This window comes from Amblyomma americanum, chromosome 11, assembly GCF_052857255.1.
Source record: "Amblyomma americanum isolate KBUSLIRL-KWMA chromosome 11, ASM5285725v1, whole genome shotgun sequence".
Taxonomy (NCBI): Eukaryota; Metazoa; Arthropoda; class Arachnida; order Ixodida; family Ixodidae; genus Amblyomma; species Amblyomma americanum.
The window spans coordinates 9,940,802-9,965,259 of NC_135507.1; the positions used below are offsets into that span (position 1 = coordinate 9,940,802).

The 24,458-nt window shown below is 45.1% G+C and overlaps 1 protein-coding gene across 1 annotated transcript; it reads left to right on the forward strand.

Moving 5' to 3' along the window:
• The first annotated feature begins 223 nt into the window (after positions 1-223).
• On the forward strand, positions 224-24,229 carry LOC144111169 (uncharacterized). The gene is made up of 7 exons (XM_077644333.1): positions 224-1,084; positions 2,443-2,648; positions 7,230-7,589; positions 8,132-8,216; positions 12,197-12,261; positions 14,152-14,496; positions 18,713-24,229. The coding sequence occupies exons 1-7, from the start codon at positions 700-702 to the stop codon at positions 18,878-18,880; spliced, it is 1,614 nt and encodes a 537-aa protein (XP_077500459.1). The 5' UTR covers positions 224-699; the 3' UTR covers positions 18,881-24,229.
• Positions 24,230-24,458: the final 229 nt, after the last annotated feature.

Consider the following 24,458-nt stretch of genomic DNA (forward strand, 5'->3'; position numbering starts at 1 on the left):
GGCATGATAAAAGGCTTTCGTAAATACCGCTCTCCAGGCTTTCGATGGTTAGCGGCATCGGTAGCCGTTTCGTATTAACTCTTTGATACTTACATTGCTTTACGCGCATAATAAAAAAATATTATCCATCTAGCTATTTGACACAAGAATTTTATTATGCTTTCAGGTTTATAAATGTATGATGCATATTTATTGAATACGAATGCCTTCAAGCTTAAATATCGCGGCCAAGTTGTGTCGTGATATGGCGGTCGTGTTGTTGTTTTTGACAAGAATTCAACGTTGCAAATCGCAGTGCAGGGCTGCCTTGTAGCCCAACTTGAGTGTTTCTCTTGTGTTTTTTGTGCCATGGACGTAATTTTTCGCCGTTCCGACATGCTCCGACCAACCTGACATGCCGCCGCCGAAGTGCACAGCCGATGGCGTCTTATTGGGGACCAAACCAGCAGGTACCGCCGCGCGTAGCACAAGAAACAGGAACGAAAGCTGAGCGCACTGCTGCTGAATTTCAAGCGTATCTTCGCGTCTGAATCGTCTCGAAGAAAAACCCGTCGCGTCGGGCGAGAGCGTCCTTAAACGAGGCTCAATTTCCGCGAACTTGTTCAAATTGCTTGTGGAGGGCGACTTTCACTTCCCGGTGACCGCTGTAGCCGCCTTGGCAACAACATTCGAGAGACGGAGGATTAAAAAGAAGAAACCATGGCTAGTGGCGGCATTTCGAGATCGGGTCGTGTTCGCAAGAAGTCGGCCAAGTTAATGGAAATGGAAGATTGGGATGCGTTCGACCTGAACGACGCGCCGTCCAAGGGTAAGAAGAGGCCGAGATCAGACGAACCGGAGCCGCTGGCCGAACCGCCGGAGAAAAAAGTCGCGCCCATCAAGATCACCAAGGCCGCCGCGGCGACCAAGACGGCTCCGGCGGCAGTGAGCCCTGCCAAGCGCAGGGCCATGGACGACATGATCCACCTGAAGAACCTGCAGAACATCCAGGAGTCCGGCTACCTGAACGTGCCGACTGCTCCCAAGGCGGTGCCAGTCGCAGCCCAGCATCAACCACTCTATGGCTCCAGCAACGTCGGCGACGGTATGGGTTTCCCGACTTGTATCGTTTTCGCTCTTCGCCTGTTGTAGCTTATTGTTGGTTTTGGCGGTCACTAATGTGACAAATTAGTGGCAATGGAGCACACCGGCACCACAGTGAAAGCTACCAGCAGAGCGGCAGCTGTGATGACAGTCGTTTAGCATCACAGGGTATGGCAGCATGGGACAGAGCTTCAGAAGCTAGAATTTCAGTCTGCTTGGGGATGTTTTCTTTTTTTTTTTTCAGAGCATCTGACCTTGGATCATTTGCGATTGTTCATAAGTAGCCGCAAAAAATTGTTTGGAATGTAAAACGGACGCCTTTCATTTCGTAGTTTCTATACTTCACACTGGCAGTTCTCTTTCTGGTAGCTGGCTGCACACTCAGAAGTAACAGAGCAGCGTTTAATCGAGACATAACTGCGGCGTGAAAACCACGAAGACATCAGCAAGAAACGTCTACACACGGACAGTCGCTGCCAAGAAAATTGAAGCAATCGGTTACGCAGTGTTTGCCATGTTTTCTTATATGGTAATAATAATAATAATTGGTTTTGGGGGAAAGGAAATGGTGCAGTATCTGTCTCATATATCATTGGACACCTGAACTGTGCCATAAGGGAAGGGATAAGGAGGGAGTGAAAGAAAGGAAGAATGAGGTGCCGTAGTGGAGGGCTCCGGAATAATTTCGACCACCTGGGGATCTTTAACCTGTACTGACATTGCACAGCACACGGGCGCCTTGGGGCTTTTCCTCCATAAAAACGCAGCCGCCGCGGTCGGGTTGGGATTTCAGAAGTTTGCTTGCGGTCTGATCTTTGCTTTCTTCCTTATGTGTTTGTAGTTTTCACGCTGCAGTTATGTCTCAAGAAAGCAACCAACTTGTCCAAAAGCCTGTTTTACTAATGCGTGTAGTAATTGGGAAATAACCTATACAAAATAATGAAGCAAGTACAAACTTGAGTCTGCATGTTGCTCAATACAGTGGCACGCCATCTTCATTTTGCATGAATTACAAGATGCCAACCTAAGAGCTAGTGTTTGCTAATACTGGTGTAAGATTTCATTTCACTTTTTCTCCAGAGTTTTTCAGAAAGTGTGAGTCTTTGTCGAATAACTTTCCATAAAGCAGCTACCTTGTGCTCTTCTTTCTGAATTACAGGAAAATCAGAAACTACCCTTTTATATGTATCATCACAGTAATGTGTTTGAGGTCACTGTAATTCTTTGCTAAGCACTGCCGTCCACTGAATCAGTGGCTGGCAGCATTTGAACCCATTGGGAATGAAGTGACTGAAAGTGAGGGCGCATTTTTCCCACACTATTATAATGACTGTGTGTTGATCTTTCGCTTGCTGTCAGATTCATCAAGTTCCTCATCGGAATCGAGTGAGACAAGTTCAGAGGAGGAGTCAGACTCTGATGACTCCATGGAGTATGGCCGGCCACTGCCGCATCTGCAAATGCAACAGCAGAAGGGAAAGAAGCCGACCTTCCAGATGCTTCCTCAGCCCAAGGCTGTGGCAGCTGGCGGAGCAGATTTTGAGTCTGGCCAGCAGGCCAGACAAGTGAGTGAAAATTTCTATATGTTTAGTATGGGGACAGAACCAGCCACTTTGAGGCGCCAGTGCGGATTGGAGGGCAGCAAACTGTCGTTCTGCCATGAACAAATCCTCACATGTGGTGGAAAAAATTATATCTGGGGAGGGTCGTAAAGGAAGCGCTATCCGATTATTGCTATGAATAAAAATTAATTCTCTGGCTCTTTCTGGGTCTGTTAACATTTGTCTGGCAGCAAAACACCCATTTATGGCTCAGAAAATTGAATTTTAAAAACATTTCCTGCCACTTCAATCTAGCTAGTCACGTCAACTTGTTGGCGCTGTTTTGAATTGAATGGGAGTGCAGCACAGCCTCTCGGATTAGTGTAAAAAATTTGGTTTTGACGCATGAAATTTGATTCCCAAATCAGCCGGTGACGGCGACGCCTGTATTTCGTTTTTTGGTCTTTCCTTGTTTCTAAAAAGCTATTTTTCCGTGAGAATGATCTTGTATTCATTATAATCCTGTAGTCTGTCGATAGAGATGAAATTGTCCTCAGTTTCAAGCAGCACGCCAATAATGGATCACCGAAGCGCATAAGAGTGGGAGAAATTGGCACCAAAATCAGTCTTTCATTGGCACCAAAATCAGTCTTTCATTGGCATTTGGGCAAATTACTACATATTCCAAGCATGGCCCATAGTTTTCGCTAGAAATAGGTCGATATTCAGCCACTCTGACTGCCAACAATGGGCCTAAGGTAACTGCCAGTGCACGGCCCAGTGTGCAGAAATAGTGGCTTTCAGTTATTGGCATAGCATGGCTGGCCTACAGGCATTTCCACCATGGCAAACCATTGGCTTTCCCAACAACACCAGTGGGGAATTATTTCGTGCAATTAGAGGTCCTGTTTGTGTTTTTTAATACCGTGGGACCTTTTGCAGTGTAATATGGGATTATCTGTAACTCACGAAGCTGTCAAATAATACTGGAATCTGTGTTGATGTAGTGTAGTGTATCACTTGACAACAGTTAAGTGTTTCAAAAAATTCTATTGGACATTGAAGCACCATTTTTTGTCAAGGTTGCTGCCATTCTAAGTATTCAGGTCGGGCTACGCAGCTGGACAAGCTGTTGTGGCATGGCTAAGACGTACAAAGTGATTCGTGGCGCTGTCCTCCAGTGAACGCATGAGTTGTATCGGAACTACTCATGGCACTTGTATTGCACGAAAACTTTTGCAGAGCCTTGGAACAAATTCCTCGTCCAGCTTTTGCACAGTGACCTCGCAATGCGTCGAAGCTGTAAAGAGATGCACGTGATGATTATCGGCATAATTATGACCATAGAAGGGAAAGGCGAAATTTATTAACCTTGCGGCGCTCAGTGTGCGAGTGCGAGAAGATACTCGTAAAACATTTCTATAGAATAAATTGTAGATTATGCTTAAGAACTATCGCCACATTAATTGCAAAATGGGTAATCGAATTTATCATATTTGCCTTGCACTGAATGGCCGATTTCTAATCTTAATGCGTCATTTCATACCCAAAAATAAACATTAAAATTCACAAAGAAGTTAAATTTAGCACTGAATACAAATGTACGTATATTTAGCTTATCATTTTACCTATCTATAAATAACGAGCTGGTTTTTTTTTGCCTTTTTATTCAAGCAATGTTATGCCACAGGTGGTAGCATCTTCCCTTAATTGACGTCAAAACAACTTTGCACCAAGCTTTTTTTTCTCTGTGGACTAAATTATGCTATGCAAAGATGGCTTGCACAGTTTAGCGAAATACGCTGAACGCCGGAGACTAAGGCCATTTTTGTTTAAAAAAAAAAAAGCAAGCAGTTTACGTTGCTTTGCGAGCGTGTAACATGGGAAACGGAACTCTTACTTAAACTACACAACACTCCTCTGAGAGTCCGTGGCTTTTTAATTCAGAGGCAGGTTGAACCAGGAATTCAGTATGTTCTGGTACACCTGCAAGTTGGCAAGCGAAAGAGAAACGGTGTGGAACTGTTACACATATTCTGACTGGCGTGCTGCAGTGAAAGAAGATGCAAGTCTATTCCCATCTTGCACAAACGATAGACGACCAACGTCTTCATGAACACAGCATGTGTCGGTCCACATGACACCTCACCCCGCTCTGATTGAAAGAGTGGTCAAAAATACGGTGAATGCATTCCACAAAAGATGAAAAATAGTTCTCACCATTGCAGTTGCATTGCTTTGCGCTCTCCGTCAAGCTAGAAATTTCGCAGTGGGCGTTGGCACACAGAAGTCGTCCTAGCGTTTTGTCGCTTTCTCTTTTCCTGCCGGAAAAAAAAAATGTCGGAGCGGACTCAGAGCAGCAATTACAATTAGAAACATATTAATTTTTGAACGCACTTAAAGATGAAAGGAAGGTGGTACTTACAAATAGGGTCTTGCAGGCCAGGCTACTTAATTACGTCGAAGTTCTTGTAACGCATCAGATGGGGATTTTCGCTTGTGCAGAGTTCGAACGGCATCACCTCGCGTGTACTGTACATGCTTTCTCAGCACACTTGTTGCGTGGATTTTCACCGCCATGCTAGCCACAGGCCGAGCACGTCTAGTCGAAGCTGCGGCATTGCAGTGGATCGTGCTACTTCATAGCGAGTGCCGGGCAGACGAGGAGACAGCGAGGGGGGATAGGCTCGTTCTCTTTTTTTTTTGAGGAATTTATTTAGCAAAATAAATGGCAACGTAAAGTGGCGAGAGAAAAATCTAGAGAGGGTGGATGTGCAGTGCCGCACGTAGCTGGGCGTGAGGGGAAAGCAGGTTGCGAGTACGTAAAATAACAGAAAAAAATAGAGACCAGCGCTCTTCCGAGAAAACGGCTTGGTCGGGACAAAGGGCTACTGTATCAGACTTGAAGGAACGGGGAGGGGGTGGAACGAGCGACAGGATTCCGGGACGCTTGGGGGATGTGTCATAGGCATTTGACAAGACGAAAAAGGAAAGGACAACGCGAAGGTGTCAGGCTGCTGGCTCAGTGCAAAAGGAAAAGCAAGAATGATCTGCGATAAGTGATATGGTTTTTTAACGTGCGCTGACATAGCAGAGTAGACGTACAGGCCTCTATAGCATTTCGCCTCCATCGAAATGCAATTGCCAGGACTGGGATCGAACCCGGGTCTTTCGGGTCAGCAGCCAAGTGCCATAACCACTGAGCTGCTGTGGCGGCCACATCTCCTTCGATCTCCGAAAGATGCGGGTTCTATCCTGGCTGCTGAGGGCAAATTTCTATGGTGGCGAAACTCCAGAGGCCTGTGTTTTGTGCGATGTCAGTGCACGTTAAATAAACCCAGGCAGTCGAAATTTCCGAAGCCCTTCACTACGGCGTCCCTCATAGCCTGATAAGTCGCTATGTCACGTTAATCGACCATAAACCAATCTCTCTCGATATAGCACAGGCAATATAATATGAGGCGATTAAATTGGTGCATCATAACTAGTTTCTTAGAACAGCATGACCGGATTTTTTGGGGGGCAACAAATCCATTTGGTGGTCCATTGTAGCAGCTTTTAAAATTGGCGAAGCCCATGATGGAAGAACTGAGGTTAACGTGGGCCAATTTGTCCGGTTTCCAAACTCAGTGAGGCCTACGTTGGAAGAACGGAGGGCAATGTGGGCCAATGTGCCAGCTTTTAAAGTTGGCGAGGCCTATGTTGGATGCGCAGAGGTTGACGTGGGCCGATGTGGCCAGTTTTGAAAGTCGACAAGGCTTACGTTGGATGAACAGAGGTCAGCATGGGCCAATGTGGCCACTTTTAGAAGTCGGCAAGACCTACATTGGGATGAACATAGGAGAACGTGGTCCAATGTACTAAGCCTCTTCATATGGTCTTGTCATTGTTGGGCAAATGTGGGGAATCTTGGGCCTATGTCGAGAAAGCGGTGATATGGCCTACCCTATATTGGCATGCTGTGGAAAAGTCTGGTCGTCTGTCAGGCCACTCTGAGCCAATGACTTCCCAATATTGGATCACTGTTGCGTGCTGCCTGGTGTGTTCCTTTAACAATTTTAATGCAAAGTGCAGTGTGGTAGGCAATAAAGTAATTCATCTATTTTTCAAACTGAAAGGAATCCGTTTCATGTCTCTTGGATGTGTGGGTAAGCAGCTTGAAAACGCAGGGCTGGCTAATTTAACTTTAGCTACTTTTTTGCACTGTTGTCCTGGCTTGGTGCTTGGGCCTTTCATGGTCCTTGCTTTATGTGGCTCTTGACTCTATTCGTCAGCTGCTTAATGAAGTTCATCATAGACGGCAGTCCACTGCTAGAGAGAATATGTGACCTCAGTCCTGAGCAATATCTGTTGGCTTTCATCTTCTTGACCTGCCTTATGACAAAAAAAATACAACATGCTGAGATGTAGGCTGTTGCTGTCTTTGCTGACAAGCATAGCATTCTTCTCAGTGCTGTCTGTTTGCTTTATTTGAAATGGAAGTGATGTGTTCATGTTTCCTTTGGTAGTGAACACTATGGTGCCTTATTTCTGTTTGCATTTTATTCCTCTGATTCTTGCTTTTAATTTTTTTGGTCTTGCACTTCCTGTCCTCTCTTCACGCAGAGAGGTCTGCACCACATGGAACCCAGGGCTGACATGATCAATGTAGAGGAGAGCGACGATGACGACGACGACGATGATGACGATGACGATGATGATGACGACGATGATGACGACGATGACGATGACACGAGGGACTCCCATCTGGTGATTGCGGAAGATGAGCGGCGGCCAGCGCCCAAGAGGGGTGGCGCTGCATCCACGAGGGGAAAAGCGAGTGCGGCACCTCGTGGGAAAGCCAGCCGCCCCACCAAGAAGGCCAACGACGATCCAGAGTACGAGGAGCCTACCCCAAAGAAAGGCGGCAAGAAACCAGCTACCCCCAAGGCAGCTCCGGCAGCCAAGAAGGCTCCTCCCAAAGAGGTAACATTTTAGGCATGGAATGTTACACACTGGTGTTCCTCAAGGTTTTGTAGAGCAAGTGTAATGAAATAGCAAGCAGCAAAACTCTAAAGCTACTCATCTTCAATATTACTTAAAGCCTTATAAAAACTAGTAGGGTATAGAAACTCTACAATGATGTTAAACTAGCAAAGGCGAAACTCATCTTATGAGATAACTGTGCCACAGACTTATGCAAGCCATAGGTTCAGTACCAGGCGTGCAGCTGTAGCATCAGACGTAGCTAATCATTTCCTATGCACACTGCTTGATGGCACCAAACTGACAGCCTAATAGTAGATGTAAAATTTTCATGTCTACATATCTCTTTTCAGTGGAAAGGTAACAGGCAATGTTTTTCACAGCAAAATTACTGCTGCACTTAAAAAGACGGAAAAGCACTTTTCATATAGATTGGCTGTACATCTCAATGTAGGGTGCGTGCAGTTTTGAGCTTGCTATGCATGCACCTTCACAGCCAAGGATATGGCGATCGACCTTTTATTTATGTTTTTTCTTCTTAGAAAGCAAAGCCGAGACCCATGACGGCATACATGTTGTGGTGTCAGGAGTACCGCCGCAGGATAGTCAACGAAAACCCTGATCTTGGTGAGTTCAACTCTCTCCTGTGCTTTGAAAATTGAATGATTGAATGATGCTTGATGAAAGCAAGCATAGCAATTGGCAAAAGACACTTGTCAAAAGATAGAAGAAAACTACTGACATTTGGTGCCCCTCCGGGGGGTGACTTTGTGCACATACAGGCGTGGACGAAAGTAAACTGAGCAAGCTATCGGCTTCTAATATTTTTCATGTGTTAACTAATTGCAATTTCATGCTGACAGTGGGCTCGAGTACTCTTTCTTGTGGACAAACAATATCTCTTTATTATCTGTAGGGAAGGCGTGATTGCAATAACAACTGAACAGCGGGCTCTGTATACTTATGTCTACACCTGTACAGGTCAGTGATGTGAGGATGATTTTTTATGTTTTGTTTGGGGAAGGAGAAGCATGTAGCACCTTAACACGGACAGCTTGCTGTGTAGTTATAGGACTGGCTGGAAGCGGTTTTTGGTAGTTGTAGAAGCAGGAGAGATTTAGAGTAGTGCTGTCCGCGATTCAGTTATGCAGGCACCCAGCTGCGCTAGCACAGTGGTAGGAGTGTGCCAGCACATGGCTCCTCTCGGAAGTGGATTGTGGTAGTGGATCATGGATTGTGCTGTGCTAAGCATTATACAGATAAAATCAAGAATTTCATTGGCTGTATGCCAGAAAACAGAAACACGAAGTCTGTTATAGCTGAGTCGAGGCTGCTACTGAAATAAATAAAGCTTTTATACGATGCTTTTAGACAAAGTTAACACTTTCCTGCCCATGGGAAAAGTAGTGGTTTTTGGGTGGTATAGGAAATATTTTTGTTCCTTCAACAAAACATGCTTGATACTCAAGGAAATAGTATCATTGTTGAGAAGAGGAAATTGTCTTTTTAATGGTGTTAGTCTCAATGAACATGTTAATTGGAGAAAATTTTGAAAAACAAAATTGCACAAAAATTTCAAACAACACTGGACAAAATATACAAAAACATCAACATTTTTTTACACACACAAAATATAAAAAAATTTCAGTATATACATTTTGTTGAGGATACATCTGTACAATGTTTCACAAAATTTCAGCTTTCTATGTCCAGAACTTATTGAGGCGGAAAAAAAAACGTTAGGCATGGTGCGTGTCATGCCAACGGGCAAAACAGTTTCTCGACGTAGTGAAACACAAATTGATAGCACAGGTCTCACAGAAGACATTTGTTTTCTGTTCAACTTTTCTGTCTTCATAGCACAACTTACAGTTCCTATAACGCTCCATTTTTTTTGGCTTGTGCTGAAGACCTTGGGGTGCACCACCTGGTGGAACAACTGGAGGAACGGCGGGGTTTACAGAAGGTCGCTCATCAAATCCCAGCAGCTGCTCAGTCAGTTCTAGTCTGAAGGCGAACTGGTCGAAGCGCGAGATTCTTGACAGTTCTGCCACCTCTGGATGCTGTCGGCGGTGCTCATCAAACAGTATAAAACTGTTGACTACAGCAATGTCTATACAATGGAAGAACAGGGTCTTCCACCAGCGCACGCACTTCATGAGGACGTTGTAGGATCCGATAAGCTGGTCAGATTTGTCGACTCCCAGCATGCCCACATTGTAGTCGTCTATGAGTTGCGGCTTTCTGATTGAGACTTCGGTCCATTTGTTCTCGACTTTTTTTCTTCGCTTCGCAATAACATAGTCGTTAGCGGTGTGGGCTGTCGACATCATGTGGACAACCCGCTTATCCTTCCATTGCAGATACAATACGTCCTTGTCCCGCAGCCATCGAACATCTCCTCTTCCTGCTTTTTTTTCCCATTTTGTGTCCTTTAGTTCGCTGGGAAAACCGCGGCGGTCTTTTCGGGTCGTTCCGCAAGCTAGTGTCTTGAATTCCAGTAGATGGATGAACAAAGATGTTGATGTGTAAAAGTTGTCCAAAAAAATTAAGTATCCCTGATCAAGGTAGTTCTCACACAGCCGCGTCACAACATCAAATGCCAAACCACGTGCACTGGGCGCTTCTCGCTTTCCGGTATACACATTGAATTGAACCGTGTAGCCAGTTTTTGAATCAGCCAGAACCCACAATTTATACCCCCATTTTATTACTTTATCCCTCATATACTGCCGAATTCCAGAACGACCTTTCGACTTCACCATCCTCTCGTCAACGGACAGGTACCGATGCGGCTGAAAGAACTGCGGAGACGAAACGTTCATGTGTTTTAGCAGAGAAGATACGCGGTGAAGCTTCCCGTGGGTTGCGGCAGTGGTCTTCTCTGGGTCCGTCACACTCAAGAATGCCAGTAATGCCTTGAATCGCCTTCTCGGCATCACTTTCGGTGGTACAAGGCCTGCGAACAATCTCCCCGTGTTCCAATATGAGTGCAGACGTGGGACTTGCACGATACCCATGTAGATTAGCAGTCCGATGAACTTCTGCATTTCATCCGGTGTCACTTCTCTCCAGGACCCATCTCTCTCACCGTAAGTTGGTTTTTCAAGAATATGCATCCAGGCATATTTATTTGTATTGTCGCATATCTCTCGGATGATTTCACCAGTGAAAAAAAGAAAAAAGAAATCAACGGCTCTGGAGAACCGCCTAGCGCCACTCCGGAGCGCAATGCCGAGGTCGAGGCCTGGCCGTCGTGCAGGAGAAAACACGACACCCTGCGCAGCCGCCGGCAAATGGTCCCTCCCGAAAGACGTTGCCACCCTGCAGATAAGAAATCTGACCTTCAGCACACGGAGGATATCTACAGATCAGCGTGGGAGCGCAGCGAAACGATTCAGAGAAACCGAAACTTACCGACGGATGCCTGCGGCCGTTCCGGGCTGGATCAACGCACTTTCGCTTTCAGTACTAAAATCCGACGAACTGAAGTTGTCCTCCGAGTCGCTGCTGCTTTCATCTTCAAAAACATCGCTCGCAGATGCATCGGGATCGATGGAAGCGCGACGTTTGCGCGGAGCAGAAGCGCGCGATGTCGACGCCATCACGGACACAACGAGGGAGCGTCACCTAACTTCGAAGTGTCGTTTAAAACCCCCGCGCGGCGAAAACGTGAAACAAAAAACCGAAACTGAAAGAATAGTTCCTTTATTACTTACTAGATGGCGCAGCATGTCCGTAAACGCTTCGAAAGCGCGTAAATACGAACTTGCAACCATCGATAGCGGGCTATCGATGGGCATAGGCGTGGGCAGGAAAGAGTTAAAAAAAAAAAAATTCTTTCAGGGTTGCTTCTGTCCTAGGCATTTTTTTTTTTTCTAATGCTCTTGTGGTTGGTAATACAGTTTACTTGACTTTAAAATACCAGTAGCAAGACATGCACTGGATGCGCTACCATTTGGAATCTTAGTATGCCAATGGTTGTTTTGTTGAGACATCAATAAAACGGAGAGTTGAGCGAGTTGGTACCTACTGCTGGGAATAACAGCGCGTAGACGAGGGACGCCGGTCCTGTCGTCTTCTTCTTCTTTGTCCCTCGTCTACGCGCTGTTATTCCCAGCAGTTGTTGAGACATCTCCCTAGCTTCCCCCTGCATTGTGATCTCCTTGATTGTGAATGCGTGGCACAACCTCATAGTAGACATTAAATGGCTGACATAATTCAGGGACTGTTTTAACGAGAGATGTGTGAAATTGTTTTTAGCAGTGTTTTGTAAATTTTTATGGTTGGCTTTCAGGTGTGTCGTTGGTGTTTCTTTACTCATGGTTATAACAAGGCATATGATTCATTGCACCTTATAATCCACTAAATTCTACTGATGTGTGTGAGGATTTACCATGTATGTGTTGCGGTGTCAGCATTCTGTTTTAATCTGCGTTTATTCACTATGTACAAATCACCAAAATTGTTTCTTTGGCATAGAGCCAAGTGCTTCTTCAGCCTAACAGAGTACTTCTCTAGGAAACTTTGTTTTCATGTTCAAATTAATCCGTAAAGGTTTGTGATGTCTGTCTTGTCAAAGCTGAGACTACGCTTGTTTATTTCAGATTTTGTCTCCATAAGCAAGAAGCTGGGAGAAGCGTGGAAGATGCTTCCAGAGAAGGAGAAAATTGTAAGCTTCTTTCATTTCTTGGGGAAAGGCGATTTTCTCTTTTCTTTGCACACTTGGTCGCAAGTGCCAGGCAGTGAAGTCACACAAGCTGCCTGAAGAACTTTAATTTGTGGAAATTTCATCATGAGAGTTGATGTTCGTGTTATATCCTTCTTCCACGGGAAGTTTCAACCACCATTAAGTTTGATGGCACTAAGCATTCCAGCTGCTATTGAACGGAACGGCAGTTAGGTGCTGTTACGTGACACTTTCTGTGAAACTCGGTTCAGCCTCAGGATCATATGATCATGCCACATATTTGTAAATAAACATATGCTTGTATTCTGTTATTCCTAACTCTAACCATACTTTTTGTTCACTTGTGAGAACATGTAGCAGTGGGAAATATTTCCTCTTCAGATGATACGGCAGGTGAGTTGGTTGCTATCTTTTCACCTGACCGTTCGCCTGAGACCTCCGACCTTGTTGATCTCATCTGCCATTGACAGTTCACCAGCAATTTAAACTGGCATGTAACACTATGCAACTGCCGTTCAGTGTGACTGCTGGCCAGCTGAACTGCGGTTGAAAATGCCCATGTAATAGCGGTATTGCAAAACTGCTGTGAAATTTTAAAGACGCAGAGGGCAACTCCAGCCAAGTGCGTTTTTTCAGTTAAATTTGATTTTGTGTCTTTTTCTGACTGTGTTGATATTTGTTTGTCAGTGAAAAACATTTATGGCTGAGGGCAAGGGATCCTTCACATTAAAAACTTGCTTTGAAGCTTGCTTGAAGGGGTACGTGTGACATGTAGATTGTACTTTAAAAATAGGTGCGCTAGGGCTTCACTCAATCCGGGAAAGTACGAGATTGCTGCTTGGTTTTTAAATGTGAGTTTATCTGTCACTCTGCCGACTCAACTAACGATACAGAACCAGCTTAAAAAGGTCACTGAGCAACTGATGGAGCTTTCTCTGCAGTCCATTTGTTGGATTGTGCGGTAGAAGGTTTAAGTTTCTTGGTCTCCCAGGAGGTCCAACATGTTCTTATCGTACGCACTCCAGACAAGCAGCACTGTAGCATCGCTTCTGTCAGCTGGGAGAATGGCACTTTTGGTGCTCTTTCGTAGGTTCTCGATGGTTTTCTTCTAGACGATAGAAGATCCAAGTCCTCAGTCCTTGTTTCCGCCAGCCTGATAGTACACCGATGGCTTTGGTGCAAGCCTTGTCACGCTGCTCGGAAGGCAGTTATTTTGCCGCTTCTTCAGCGATGCAGACCACATTCCTTGGTTTTGGCGGAGAATCTGTGCTGAAATTAAGACCACCGCATAACACTTCCATTTCCTTATTGGGCTTTTACGATGACAGGTTGACAACCTGCTGTAGATGAGGTAAAGATTTTGGTCTGAGACTCTCTAGTTTTCGTTCTTGCGATGCTTTGTGCTTAAGTTCTCGTAGTGGCGCAGTATAGTTTGTGTGCAACTGCACCTCTGCAGTCTTTTCGGGGTGCGATGTTCGAGTTGATGGCGTGCGAAGAATGCTTCCGTTTCCAGCGACCAGATCTTGTGCCGGCATTCCAACACTTCACGCCCGCAGTAGCTTCCGTTCAGCCTGCTGCACAAATCTACCAAGCCTTATGGCATAGAAACAGGCCTACTGAGGTGTAGACTTTCTGGCATCATATCTTCTTTTGTGACTTCAAGAATTATATCGTTTAGGATGCATCTCGTTTTCAACCTGACGTGGTGGATGGTAGCTGTAATAAAAGCAATAGACCACAAGTGATTGTTATCATTGGTCTGGTGATCCTGATGATGACACTGAGTATGTGCTCGTGCCAGTTTATAATGAAAGCATTTCATGCTTCAGGCATACTTCTGGGTAAAAACCTTGGTGTCTCGCTCAATTCCAGACGTGGCGGCGCAAGGCAAAGGTTCCTGCTACCAAAGGATCCATGCTGATCAGCACAGGTCGGCCGTCAAACACTGCCGCATCGACACCCACGACGACCGCCGCTCCTTCCACCACCACAGCCCCGACTGCCTCGCATGGGCGGGCTGCGGCAGGAACCGCAAAGGCTGCCGCCGTGATAACACCGACGACAACGCTGACCTCTGCACAGGAAGACGCCAGGGCCATGGCCTGCACCGGGGAGGGACCGAGGTCCCTCGGCATTGGCCCCGTGGATGTGGCGGCTCACCTGAAACTCCTGGGCGAGTCACTGAGCACCATTGGTCAGCGGCTCACCGAGCATGAGGTGGGTGACTTTTCCCAGCAGGAAAGAATGCTAAAATATTTACGATTTCTGAGTAGCGCACAAAACTCAAGTGACAGCGTTAAGCAGCAAGTGCAAAAGTCACCAAATTTTGAGGCGTTTATTGCTAATCAGTTTGATTTGGTCATTGTCATTAGCTGCTGCGGACATAAGAGGAACCACCGTGACTAACTTTTAACACTTGCATCACAGTCGTTGCATTGACATCCACCACTTGCATTGTGCAGATTTTGGGGTCTACTTGATGAAAACTAGTTTATCAGCCTTTGTAGTGCACTTTCGCTGCCTCAGCCGCAGTTCCTCATGGGGTGTTTTCGCTCTCGGTCTTGAGCGTGACATTCAGCTGCAGTGTCATATGACTTAGCTCCTTTTATATCAACTGACTGCACGCATGCTCTGCATCACCCGCACTATATATCTGTGCACTATGTCATCACCAACCATGGCAGCCATTGGTTGCATGTGCGATGACACTTCCACACCCATGGTAGCCATTGTGTGCAACTAACTCCCCACGCCCTGCAATGTGGAGAGCAGCTACGCATTTCTGAGGAGAGTCGTACCTACAACTGACAAACATTTATGCTGTGGTGCATAATGTGAGCACCCACCAATAGCTGTTGCACCAGGCCCTCTTCCATCATGCTGTTGTATCTCACCCTCTCCCACCACACTGCATCATAGCTGCAAACCCTCATGCTCCATGCTGTGCCTCTGCAGTGCAGTGCTGTACTTCTTTGTCACTCATCGCCCTAGTTCACGCACAACGTTCCTGCACTCACTGTTGTGCCACTGTGCTTCACATTTCTACCCCTATTGCTCTAAAAGTAAAGCTTGAAGGGGCATTCTCATAATATGACAAGAATTTTCAGCATCAGTTTTTAAAGCAGTCATGGTCATGTGTAAGCAGATTATTGGGTCACCTATTTTACCCATTAAGTGGGGATGCAGGTTTTTGAAGGTGAAATTTTTATTTTTTTCGTGTAAAGCAATAAAATTTGGCATGCGTACTGGAAAGTCCATTGAGTGCATAAATACAAAATTTCACTGAAATATCTTAAGTAGTTTTGACAATTTCTATGTGCTTCATTTCTTTACCAAACTTGCAGAAAGCCTTGTGTGGCAGCAAAAAAATTAGGAGTCTGCAGTCACTCTCAGGTTTTACCCGAAGAATGGTTGATGCAGTGATATTCTCCAAATATTTTTAGGAGCATGAACTTTTTCTACACATAATGTCCACGCTTGTGTAATGCACTCGTTATTGTCATGTCAAATTAGTGACAGAATAAAAAAAATGAGCAAGTGGTTAAAAATATAGGCACGCCACTGCATAAAAATTTATCGAGGAACACAGTGCAACAAACCGCATGAAGAGCTATGAAGCCATTGTCCTATGCTTTTTGCAAGCAGGGCTGTTGGGCCAAAGAACTTTTTGAGGAAACTGGTATTTTCACAGAGATTTCAGCCAGTTTTGTGCTACCTCTGGTTACAAAAACATTTTTAATGTGATTGCATTACTTGGCCTGTTGTGCGAAAACCCTGCCATAGCCAGAAAGCCGTGGCAGGCATGCATGGCATAAACACATGGCAGAGACGCGTGGCAGAGGCGCTGCACACAAATAACATAATCACCATCAATGTGACTCTCCCTCTCTGAAAAGGGCAAGTCATGTCGACTTCCGTGATGACTCAGGTCGACTTCCGTGATGACTCAAGTTGATTTCCACGATGAATGGAAACACGTTTGGGGGCACCTCTCTTCCTCCCTGGGGTCTGTGTGCAATACCCTATAATCTTCATTATAGTAGCATCTCAGTGATGCGATATCGATTGGTATGAGTTTTGGGACAATAGAAATTCATAAAATCCCCTGGCCGGAGTACATTGTGTACAATGCGCAGAATTTCAGGTGTTCCGAACGCTGGAGCCGTGACTGCACCTTTGAGCATTAAAGGGACACTGAGGAGAAATTGAAGTTGGCTTGTATCGATAGAATAGCAGCTACTGATCACAAAAACGCCACTCTTACTGAAAACAAAGCTCTTGTAATGTAGAAAATAGCAAGAACCAAAATACAGGTATCGCCGCCACAGGCCAATCTCGCAAGTACAAGCGTGATGACTTCCTAGGACAAGAGGCGCCACCTTGGAGGAATTTTCCTTACTTCATGGATGTCGTGAATAGACAGTTTTAGCTGTGCGTACGCAAAGCGCTACGGCGCTGCGTACGTTACGCTGTCCGCTCCGAAGTATAGTTTTAGCTGGCCGTGCCGTAGCGTCCCTCAGGCGCACGTGGCGCCATCTAGTGACAAGGCGTCAAACCACATCAACGCTCGGTTGAAGAAATTAAATCCGTGATTACTGATAACTAGTGTGAGTGCATTGGGAGCCTTTTTTTGTTCCAAGAAGAAAAACTATGCAAACCGAAGAAAATGTAAGAACTGGCTAAAAGCTAGAAAACTGCTTCGCCAGGTGTCGTTGCTACTTGGAAAACACACTGCATATAGCTAGGCCTAGGAGCTTGAAAATCACCAAATTATCTGAAAAACAGGGGCTAGTTATCGCTTATACCGCTACGTGTGGGCAAGATTAGGCGAAATAAAAGCGAACCGCTACCATTTGAGCGAGCTATTGCGTCGAAGAATCCAGCGGCGACGTGTATTTATTCCGAAGCGGGCGAGCAGGGCGCCGCCATCTTGTCAAAGTTAGCGTACGCAAGCCACGCAAGCGCCGCAACGCAAAGTCCGCTGGCTAGCGTACGCACGCAAGACGCAGGGCTTGCGCTTGCGTTCTGCGCATGCGCACTACCGTCCCCGCAAACTCCTTGCGTACGCTAAGCCGTTGCGTACGCACAGCTAAAGCTATCTAATCTCTGAGGCTGGTAAAGGAAGGTTGCGCACCGCACCGCTAGCCGTCAGAAATCACGGAGTCTGCGTTTATGTCACGTGTCACGTCACTCCGTTCTGAGACGTCATAAGAGTTGCCGTGGCGTCATAAGAGTTCCCGGAGTTTGAATCAGAGCGGCGGGAAAAACTTTTTCATCTTCGAATCCAAATTTCTTTGAAATAAATGCATCTTTCGCGCCCGGACAAGCGCAACGAAGCCATGAAATGCCGAACTATCAGATTTTGCTAACAAAAAAAAAATCGATAGAGCTCTCCTCAGTGTTCCTTTAAGTGCGGCTTGCACAAGGTCGACATCGCGATCGTCAGTCGCCTGGTAAGCACCACAAGCAGTAAGCTGTGGCATGTGACTTGGACTGCGCCGATGTTGCGAGTGAGTGGTGTTGGTGATGCGTGGCTGCAAATAAATATCATTGACTGCAATCAGGTCTGCATAAATGCATTTCTTGCCCTTCTGGATACTGATTTCTTTTGCTTTGGATGATAGGAATATTTTTCATGACACCATGCAATTCTTGTCATCGAGATTCTAATGTACTTAGTGCCACAAATGGAAGCACAGGAATGAATGATATCATGAGGTGTGTGACACAGGCTGAAGTTTGGACAAGCTTTGATAAGAAGCCGTTTTCTAAACACCATTTTTGCTTTTATGCCAATTTTCTGTTCCCCAGTATTTCAAGTTAAATTTAGGAAGGTAGTTGAGTTGAATGCCCACAGATGTCCTGCTATAATTTTGTGCCATGCACTTGTGCTGAATTTTTGTGGTGACATATTTGCTGTGGCCATTAATTGATATGCAGATTATACAAGTTCTGTTCTTCGTTAGCAGCATTGTTGCACAACTTTCCTCTTTTATTTCTTTTATTTTTTCATTTATTTCTTTTATTTCCTGACTTATTTTTATTTCCTCTTTTATTTTATGAAGTTTTCTGGGCCCTACTGTGCAGCTTGTGATTACAAACGGGTTCTGTTCACAAGTACGCTGTGCTGTGCGATAAGTTCAAATCTGTTTCATCTAGTATCTGGTAATATTTGTCATTGCCCTGTTATTACAGTGAAATCTTGTCATTTAAAAATGACTTTATTTGAGCTTCCAGTTATCCAGACTAGTTCTTTACTCTTGTTGACATCAAGTGCATTCAAAGAAGCTCCCCCTAGTTCTAACTGTGCATGATTCAAGCACGTTTTCAGTTCTTTTTTCAAATTATTGAAAACTTGTACTGTGAGCAGTGCTTAGGGAAGTCCTGTGCTCAGAGCAAATAAGTGAATGCATGTTGTTGGTCGCTCTTACAGGGCCAGATAGCAGTGTCCGGGAGTCTGTCTGTGTTGCTGGACTCCACATTGTGTGCTCTGGGTCCCCTGCTCTGCCTGACTTCAGTTGGCAAGGAGATGAATGGCTGCTCAAAGGAAACTCTCACGAGAATCCTCAACAACATTGCGTATGTGATGCCAGGCCTCTGAACATTGGCCGTCTGGTTTGAGGGATGGACTCTGGTGGTTGCAGTGATCTGGAGCCACCCTCTTTTAAGGCTGGGTGTATGCATGCGTACGGGTGGGAAGAACATGCACACAAACCGTGTGTCAAAATTGGGGATGTTTCGTTTTGTCCCAAGTTTGATCAAATGCCGTGGAAGAACCAGGCGCCAAAATGAAAGGAACGTGGTTTGGTCAGTGGATTGCGGAGTTCCGAGAGAGACAGTGTGGGCTTAAGCACTGTGTATTTATTTTGTGGGTCCTCAGTGTTTTCTGATGGAACCTTTGCGGATGCATTCGTGTGCGTGAAAAGAAAAATAACGAAGGGGATGGGAGGTTGTCTTTGCGGTATCTCCCAAAATTTGTTAACCCTTTGCATTTAGAAGACCTCATCGAGGTGTACCTAAAAGGGAAACAGGGCATTAAAAGATGAAGGGAGGTATTTTACACCTGCTCATCTTGCCATAGGCTGAGCCCACACTGCAGGCGTGTTGCATGGCTGAATAACATTTTATTCTTTAAACATTAGGTGAATTCGACAGATCACTGCTGGGAAGTACTGATTGTACACTTCAGTGCCACTATACTCTGTTTCATGCATCCAGACTAATGCAGCTGCCAAAGCTAGCACCGTATCTTGCGCAAGCTAAGTCCGCATCAGAAAACTAGTTCACCGTACAACCAGCGTGAACACAGTTATATTTCATATCAATAAATCTCAAGTGCTGTGACTGGCGACCTTCTACACTTCGTTTTACCTCTTACCATATTTTTGTGCTGTGACTCATCAAGACTTCAAGTCGAGAAGTAAGAACGACATGTGGTGGTATGATACGCGGCGGTTAGGGAGAATTGTTCGGATTCCACCTGTGCCTAAAATGTAGTGCACACACAATGAATATTATAGCCAGTGGGCTCCGAACACTTGAGTGCCTCATAGCTTCGACCGTGATTCCCAATGCTAGCTCTTCGTTTCATGCCACTCTTTGTTTTCGTACAAACACTCAGCTTCGAGAGCAACAAATGATACATAGCGGAGTAAGGTGGTTTTGCGGTTGCACTACTTCCGCAGCCTCTGCTGCGTTGCCTATGTATGAAATGGAGTACAGTAGTTCTTACTGCGGCAATGTGCCACTAACGGCAGTGTCTTGCATCAGTTTTGCAGAAAATCATGCAGTATTTGTTAATAATGAACAGCAGAAGGAGCAGTGGTTGTTTATTCCGGGTGTATCAATTGGTCTAACACAGATTCAATACAAAATAAGGAATTGAAAATGTAATTAGAATGTCTTGGGTAATCACTAAATTAAGATTTACAAATATGCTTTAGCATTGCCTGCCTTGCCCAACTCTAAAAGCAGTGCAGCAGTGCTCTGAAGCTGCTTTGTCGTTTTAAAGAAAAGCCTGTAATGAATGCAATGAAAACACCCATAGTGAATGAAAAATGAGAAGCTCGTAATGAGAAGCCCACATGCGAAAGCAGCGGCATGTCCCATTGCTTTTATGGCGATCTTGATTGAGACTTGAAGTTCGTTTTATTTTTTTTAAGAAAAAAAAACATGCCAGACATCCATCACAGGAGTACGAATGGTTGGCCTTGTATGTGCCAAGCACTTAAAATGCTGAGTAGTCCAAGCCTCAGCCCGTGCTCTGGCTTTGATTCCGAGTATACTGCATCCTGAATGATCGTAGCAGTGGAACCGCTTTTTGGGGGCAATCGCAATGCACAGAACTATTGGGCCGGCTGTGCTTGACTTTGGATATCGCTTGTTGCATGGTCTTCGAGATTGCAAAGAAAAATAAAAAAGCTGCATTCATTAGTTTCAGAGGTGCGGTGCTCTCAAAAGAATGAGTCATTTATTTCAATGCATCAAAGCAGCACTTGCAGCACCATGGTATCATGGCAGCTACATAGCAATTGCGGTGGCTTCTAAGCAGAGGTCGCAAATTTTTTTTCTCATGAATGGTAATTTTACAAACAGTATTTACAAAAATGCATGGTTCAGGTGTTGAGTGTGTTGTTCTCATATAGTAATTCTAAAAAGAGTGATTTATGAAACTGCGAAGGGGTTGACTAGCACAAATGGTCCGACAGCACCTTTCATCTGAGTTGAAGTACAACTACTTTCGCTAGTTCACTACTTTCACTAGTGTGACAGCCAAATGACAGCACATTTTATCTCAGTTGAAGCACAACTACTTTTGCTAGTGTGACAGCCAAATGGTGCCAGCTAAGGGACCAGAGCCAGATTAGAGGCCCAGGTCTAGGGTCGCTGTCACCAAAGATTGGCGTTGTAATGTGAGAAAAAAACAAAACAAAGAGCGTTCGCAACAAAACAACCAGACATTGTGGCGACTCCTTTAAAGCCACGAACGTGAGCATCAGATGATGCTGCTTTGTTTGCATTATGTAGAAAATAACAGCACCACATTGCTTGTACTGCTCCTCATACTTTAGTGGTAAAGTTGATATTTCTGTGGACCTAACAATCTGAGCAGTTGTTTATTTGTTTGAGGAAGCATAGGGACATTTTGTGTCATGTGAATTAGTTGTTTTGGTAAGTTCCAAATCTGAAGTATCTGTATGCTGCTAGATAAAAATTTTGTGACAAATTTTTGCTGAGGTGGCACAGATTAACGCTGTGAATGAGCATTTGTATTTGGCAGCACATCTGTTACGTTTTTATTTTTTAATCTATCTGCCTTGCATGTTTGCTTTTACTTTTCAAACACGGTTACATTACCACTTGCACATTTCTCGTTTTCTGTGCTGATGAATTTCGTTCTGTGTTGTTCTTTGCTCTGGCTGCTGATCGTTTCTTGCAGTCATTGTGAAGATCTGAGGATCATTTGCAAAATCACAGTAGAAGGAAAAAGAAAAATTGAAAATTATGTACACAGCTAGTGTGCGTGTCTTGAGGTGTACAGTATGTGGGATGCAGTAACCTAAGGTGCGCATAAGGTGCATGTGTTCTGAAGACACAGTACAGAAATGCTGGCTGGGTTATTTGGTGAACAACGGCCTGTAGTTTCATAAAGGATCATTGCAAGGACCTTTGCCCTTCTGGGCAAAGAAGTGATGGAAATAGCTGTACAATTCCTTCTCGTTGTTTCCACAAGAAGGCCTGTTCTCAGGTTTTTGTACCTATTTCGCATGACAGCAGATGGCTTGTTCTCATTGGCCAGCTCATCAGCATGGCAGTTCTTGGCTCTGATTGGCCTGGAGATTATCACATGATCCCAGACTGGTGATGCTACTGATATTTTTTTTTAGGACTGACACACTGCTGTTGCTGCGATGCTGTAAATGCCTCTCAATACCTCCACTACAGCCATTACTGTGAAACCCAGTGGAAGCAGCAGTATGCTTTGTCTCGCATAAGCGCACAGCGTTTTGGACACCGAGTGTTGTCAAGGAAATTGACGGTAGTGCACTGAAGAAAGTAATGCAGCATTAAGGCAGTGCTTACAAGGCGCATTGCAAGACCTGACATTGCACTACGGGCTTGCAGATGAATCTGTGCTGTATCATGTGCTTCCAGTTCAGTCTGGAAAGTAGATGACACAGGCAGAGAAGGATTTGCACCAATGGAGCGCTGTGCACTGTTGTACACCAGCTCACCAGCGTCCACATTGCCGTGTGGTTTCAGGGAGACCAAGCATAAATGTGTGTATGCGAATGGCGGTGTTGCAGCAAGAAATATGAAATGAATCTAAAGTCTAGCTGGTGAACCCTGCAGAGAAGGGCTGATGCTGCTGTTATGAATGACAAGTATGAAGGTGATTACTTTCGTGTTGTCTGAACAAGAGTAGCAAAATTTCTCAGGAATGATGATTCCTGGTTCTTTGAAGAAAGGGCGCAATGAAGGACGGGTAGATGAATGAAGGAGCCATCTATGTTCACGTACTTTGTTTGGCCTTGTTGCAAATATGCGCTGTGGTAGAGCGCTTTATCCCAGCACGGTAAGCATAAAGTGATCACCTTGGTATTGATTTTCACTGTACCACAGGTTGTGAGATTTTATCTCGCAGAGTATCTAATTTGCTTTTAGATCCTTTCACATATAATCTTAACTGGCAGTATAAAATGGCAAGGCCAGTCGTATAGCCTCATGCTTTAATGATGCATGACTGTTGAGTTTCATTCTCTCGAGCAACACCCTGGCCAACGGGTTGCTTCTGCCAAATCGTACCCCTTTTCTCTTGCAACAGATGTGGCGTACATCGGGGTTCTGAACCACTTTTGTTTAGGCTGTAAGTTGGCTGCATAATGTTTGCCGATCATTTATTCCAACAGAGGGGGCACCTAGTTTACACTGCTCGGCCTGCAGTTCTGCAAGACTCGCCTTGGTAGCTTGAAGGCAAATTAGGTGCTGAACACAAGGTCACGGGGTAGAACCCCAGCCATGGTGTTACGTTTCAGTGCGGGAGAAATGCAAAAAAAAACATATGCTGCGCTGTGTCAGTGTGCATCGCAAAACCTCGGGTGGGCATAATTAATCCGGAGCCCTCCACGATGGCACCTCTTTCTCTCTCTTCCTTCTTTCATTCACTCCTTCAGCCCTTCCCTCATGGTGCAGTTGATGTATCCACTAAGAGCGTGACAGTTACAATGTGTTCCGTTTCCCGATGACCACCCCACTCTCCTCCACCTGCTGTACCAAACTGCTCAGTTGTCTCATTTTCAGCAGCCTTGTGTTTCACTAGCAGAATGCTTAGCTTTTTGTGGAGCATTGGCAACTACGATTAGCTTGCACCACACCACACCACACCACACCACACAGTATTGTCTCTTCCCGTGTGGCCGTGGTGCTGCTCTTTATTTCCGCTCTTAAGGTGAGAGCTTTAGACTGCTGGTTGTGACACTACCGCTACGAATTTTTTTGCTTTGCCATTTACCAATGCATCACCTACGTACCACATTTGGTGTATTTTTGTTATTTGTTACTTTCTGCACCTTGTAATTACGAAGGCATTAGGCACTCTGTACTTATGCACTAAAACAAACAAGGGGACGAAGCAAAGACAAAAGAGGTAATGTTTTATGTTCTGTGCAGGGCTGTTTGTTTCACTTTGCCTTGCTGAGTTCCCCTTATGTGTTTGTGGTGTTTTCTTTCTTTCAGTGCAGGTTCTGTGCACTATTTTCTCAATGTTTCTTTCATGGTGTGACTGCTGTTGTGTGGAGTCTTGCTTATCTCTTTCTATATCTTTTCACTCTTTTTGGAGTTAGCTGCGCCACTTCTGATGGCATTTGTTAGGCTTGTTAGGCTGTCTTTTTTGTTTTCCTGTTGTGTGTCTTCATGTTTTCAAACCAAATAAATAGAATGTTCTTCAGAAGCCATTTCCTCAGCGAAAGCACCAAAAAAAAAACGGCCGTGGCTTAGCTTGGTTAAGCCTGGTGATTGCGAAGCAATAGTGTGTTATTCTCGGAACCGTAGCGCCCCTGGTGAGAGGAGCGGGAGTTAGGCCGCCGTTGGTGGCTACCGCCTCGCCTCGCGACGGTGTGAGATGGGGCCCCGTTTTTACACAGCTGGTGTGACGTCACTCTAGGTCACGTGGTGTGACG

Coding starts and splice junctions, on each gene's coding strand:
- LOC144111169 (XM_077644333.1), top strand. CDS start 700: ATGGCTAGTGGCGGCATTTCGAGATCGGGTCGTGTTCGCAAGAAGTCG. Junction 2,649..7,229: donor CTGGCCAGCAGGCCAGACAA/GTGAGTGAAAAT, acceptor CTCTTCACGCAG/AGAGGTCTGCACCACATGGA. Junction 12,262..14,151: donor TTCCAGAGAAGGAGAAAATT/GTAAGCTTCTTT, acceptor GCTCAATTCCAG/ACGTGGCGGCGCAAGGCAAA.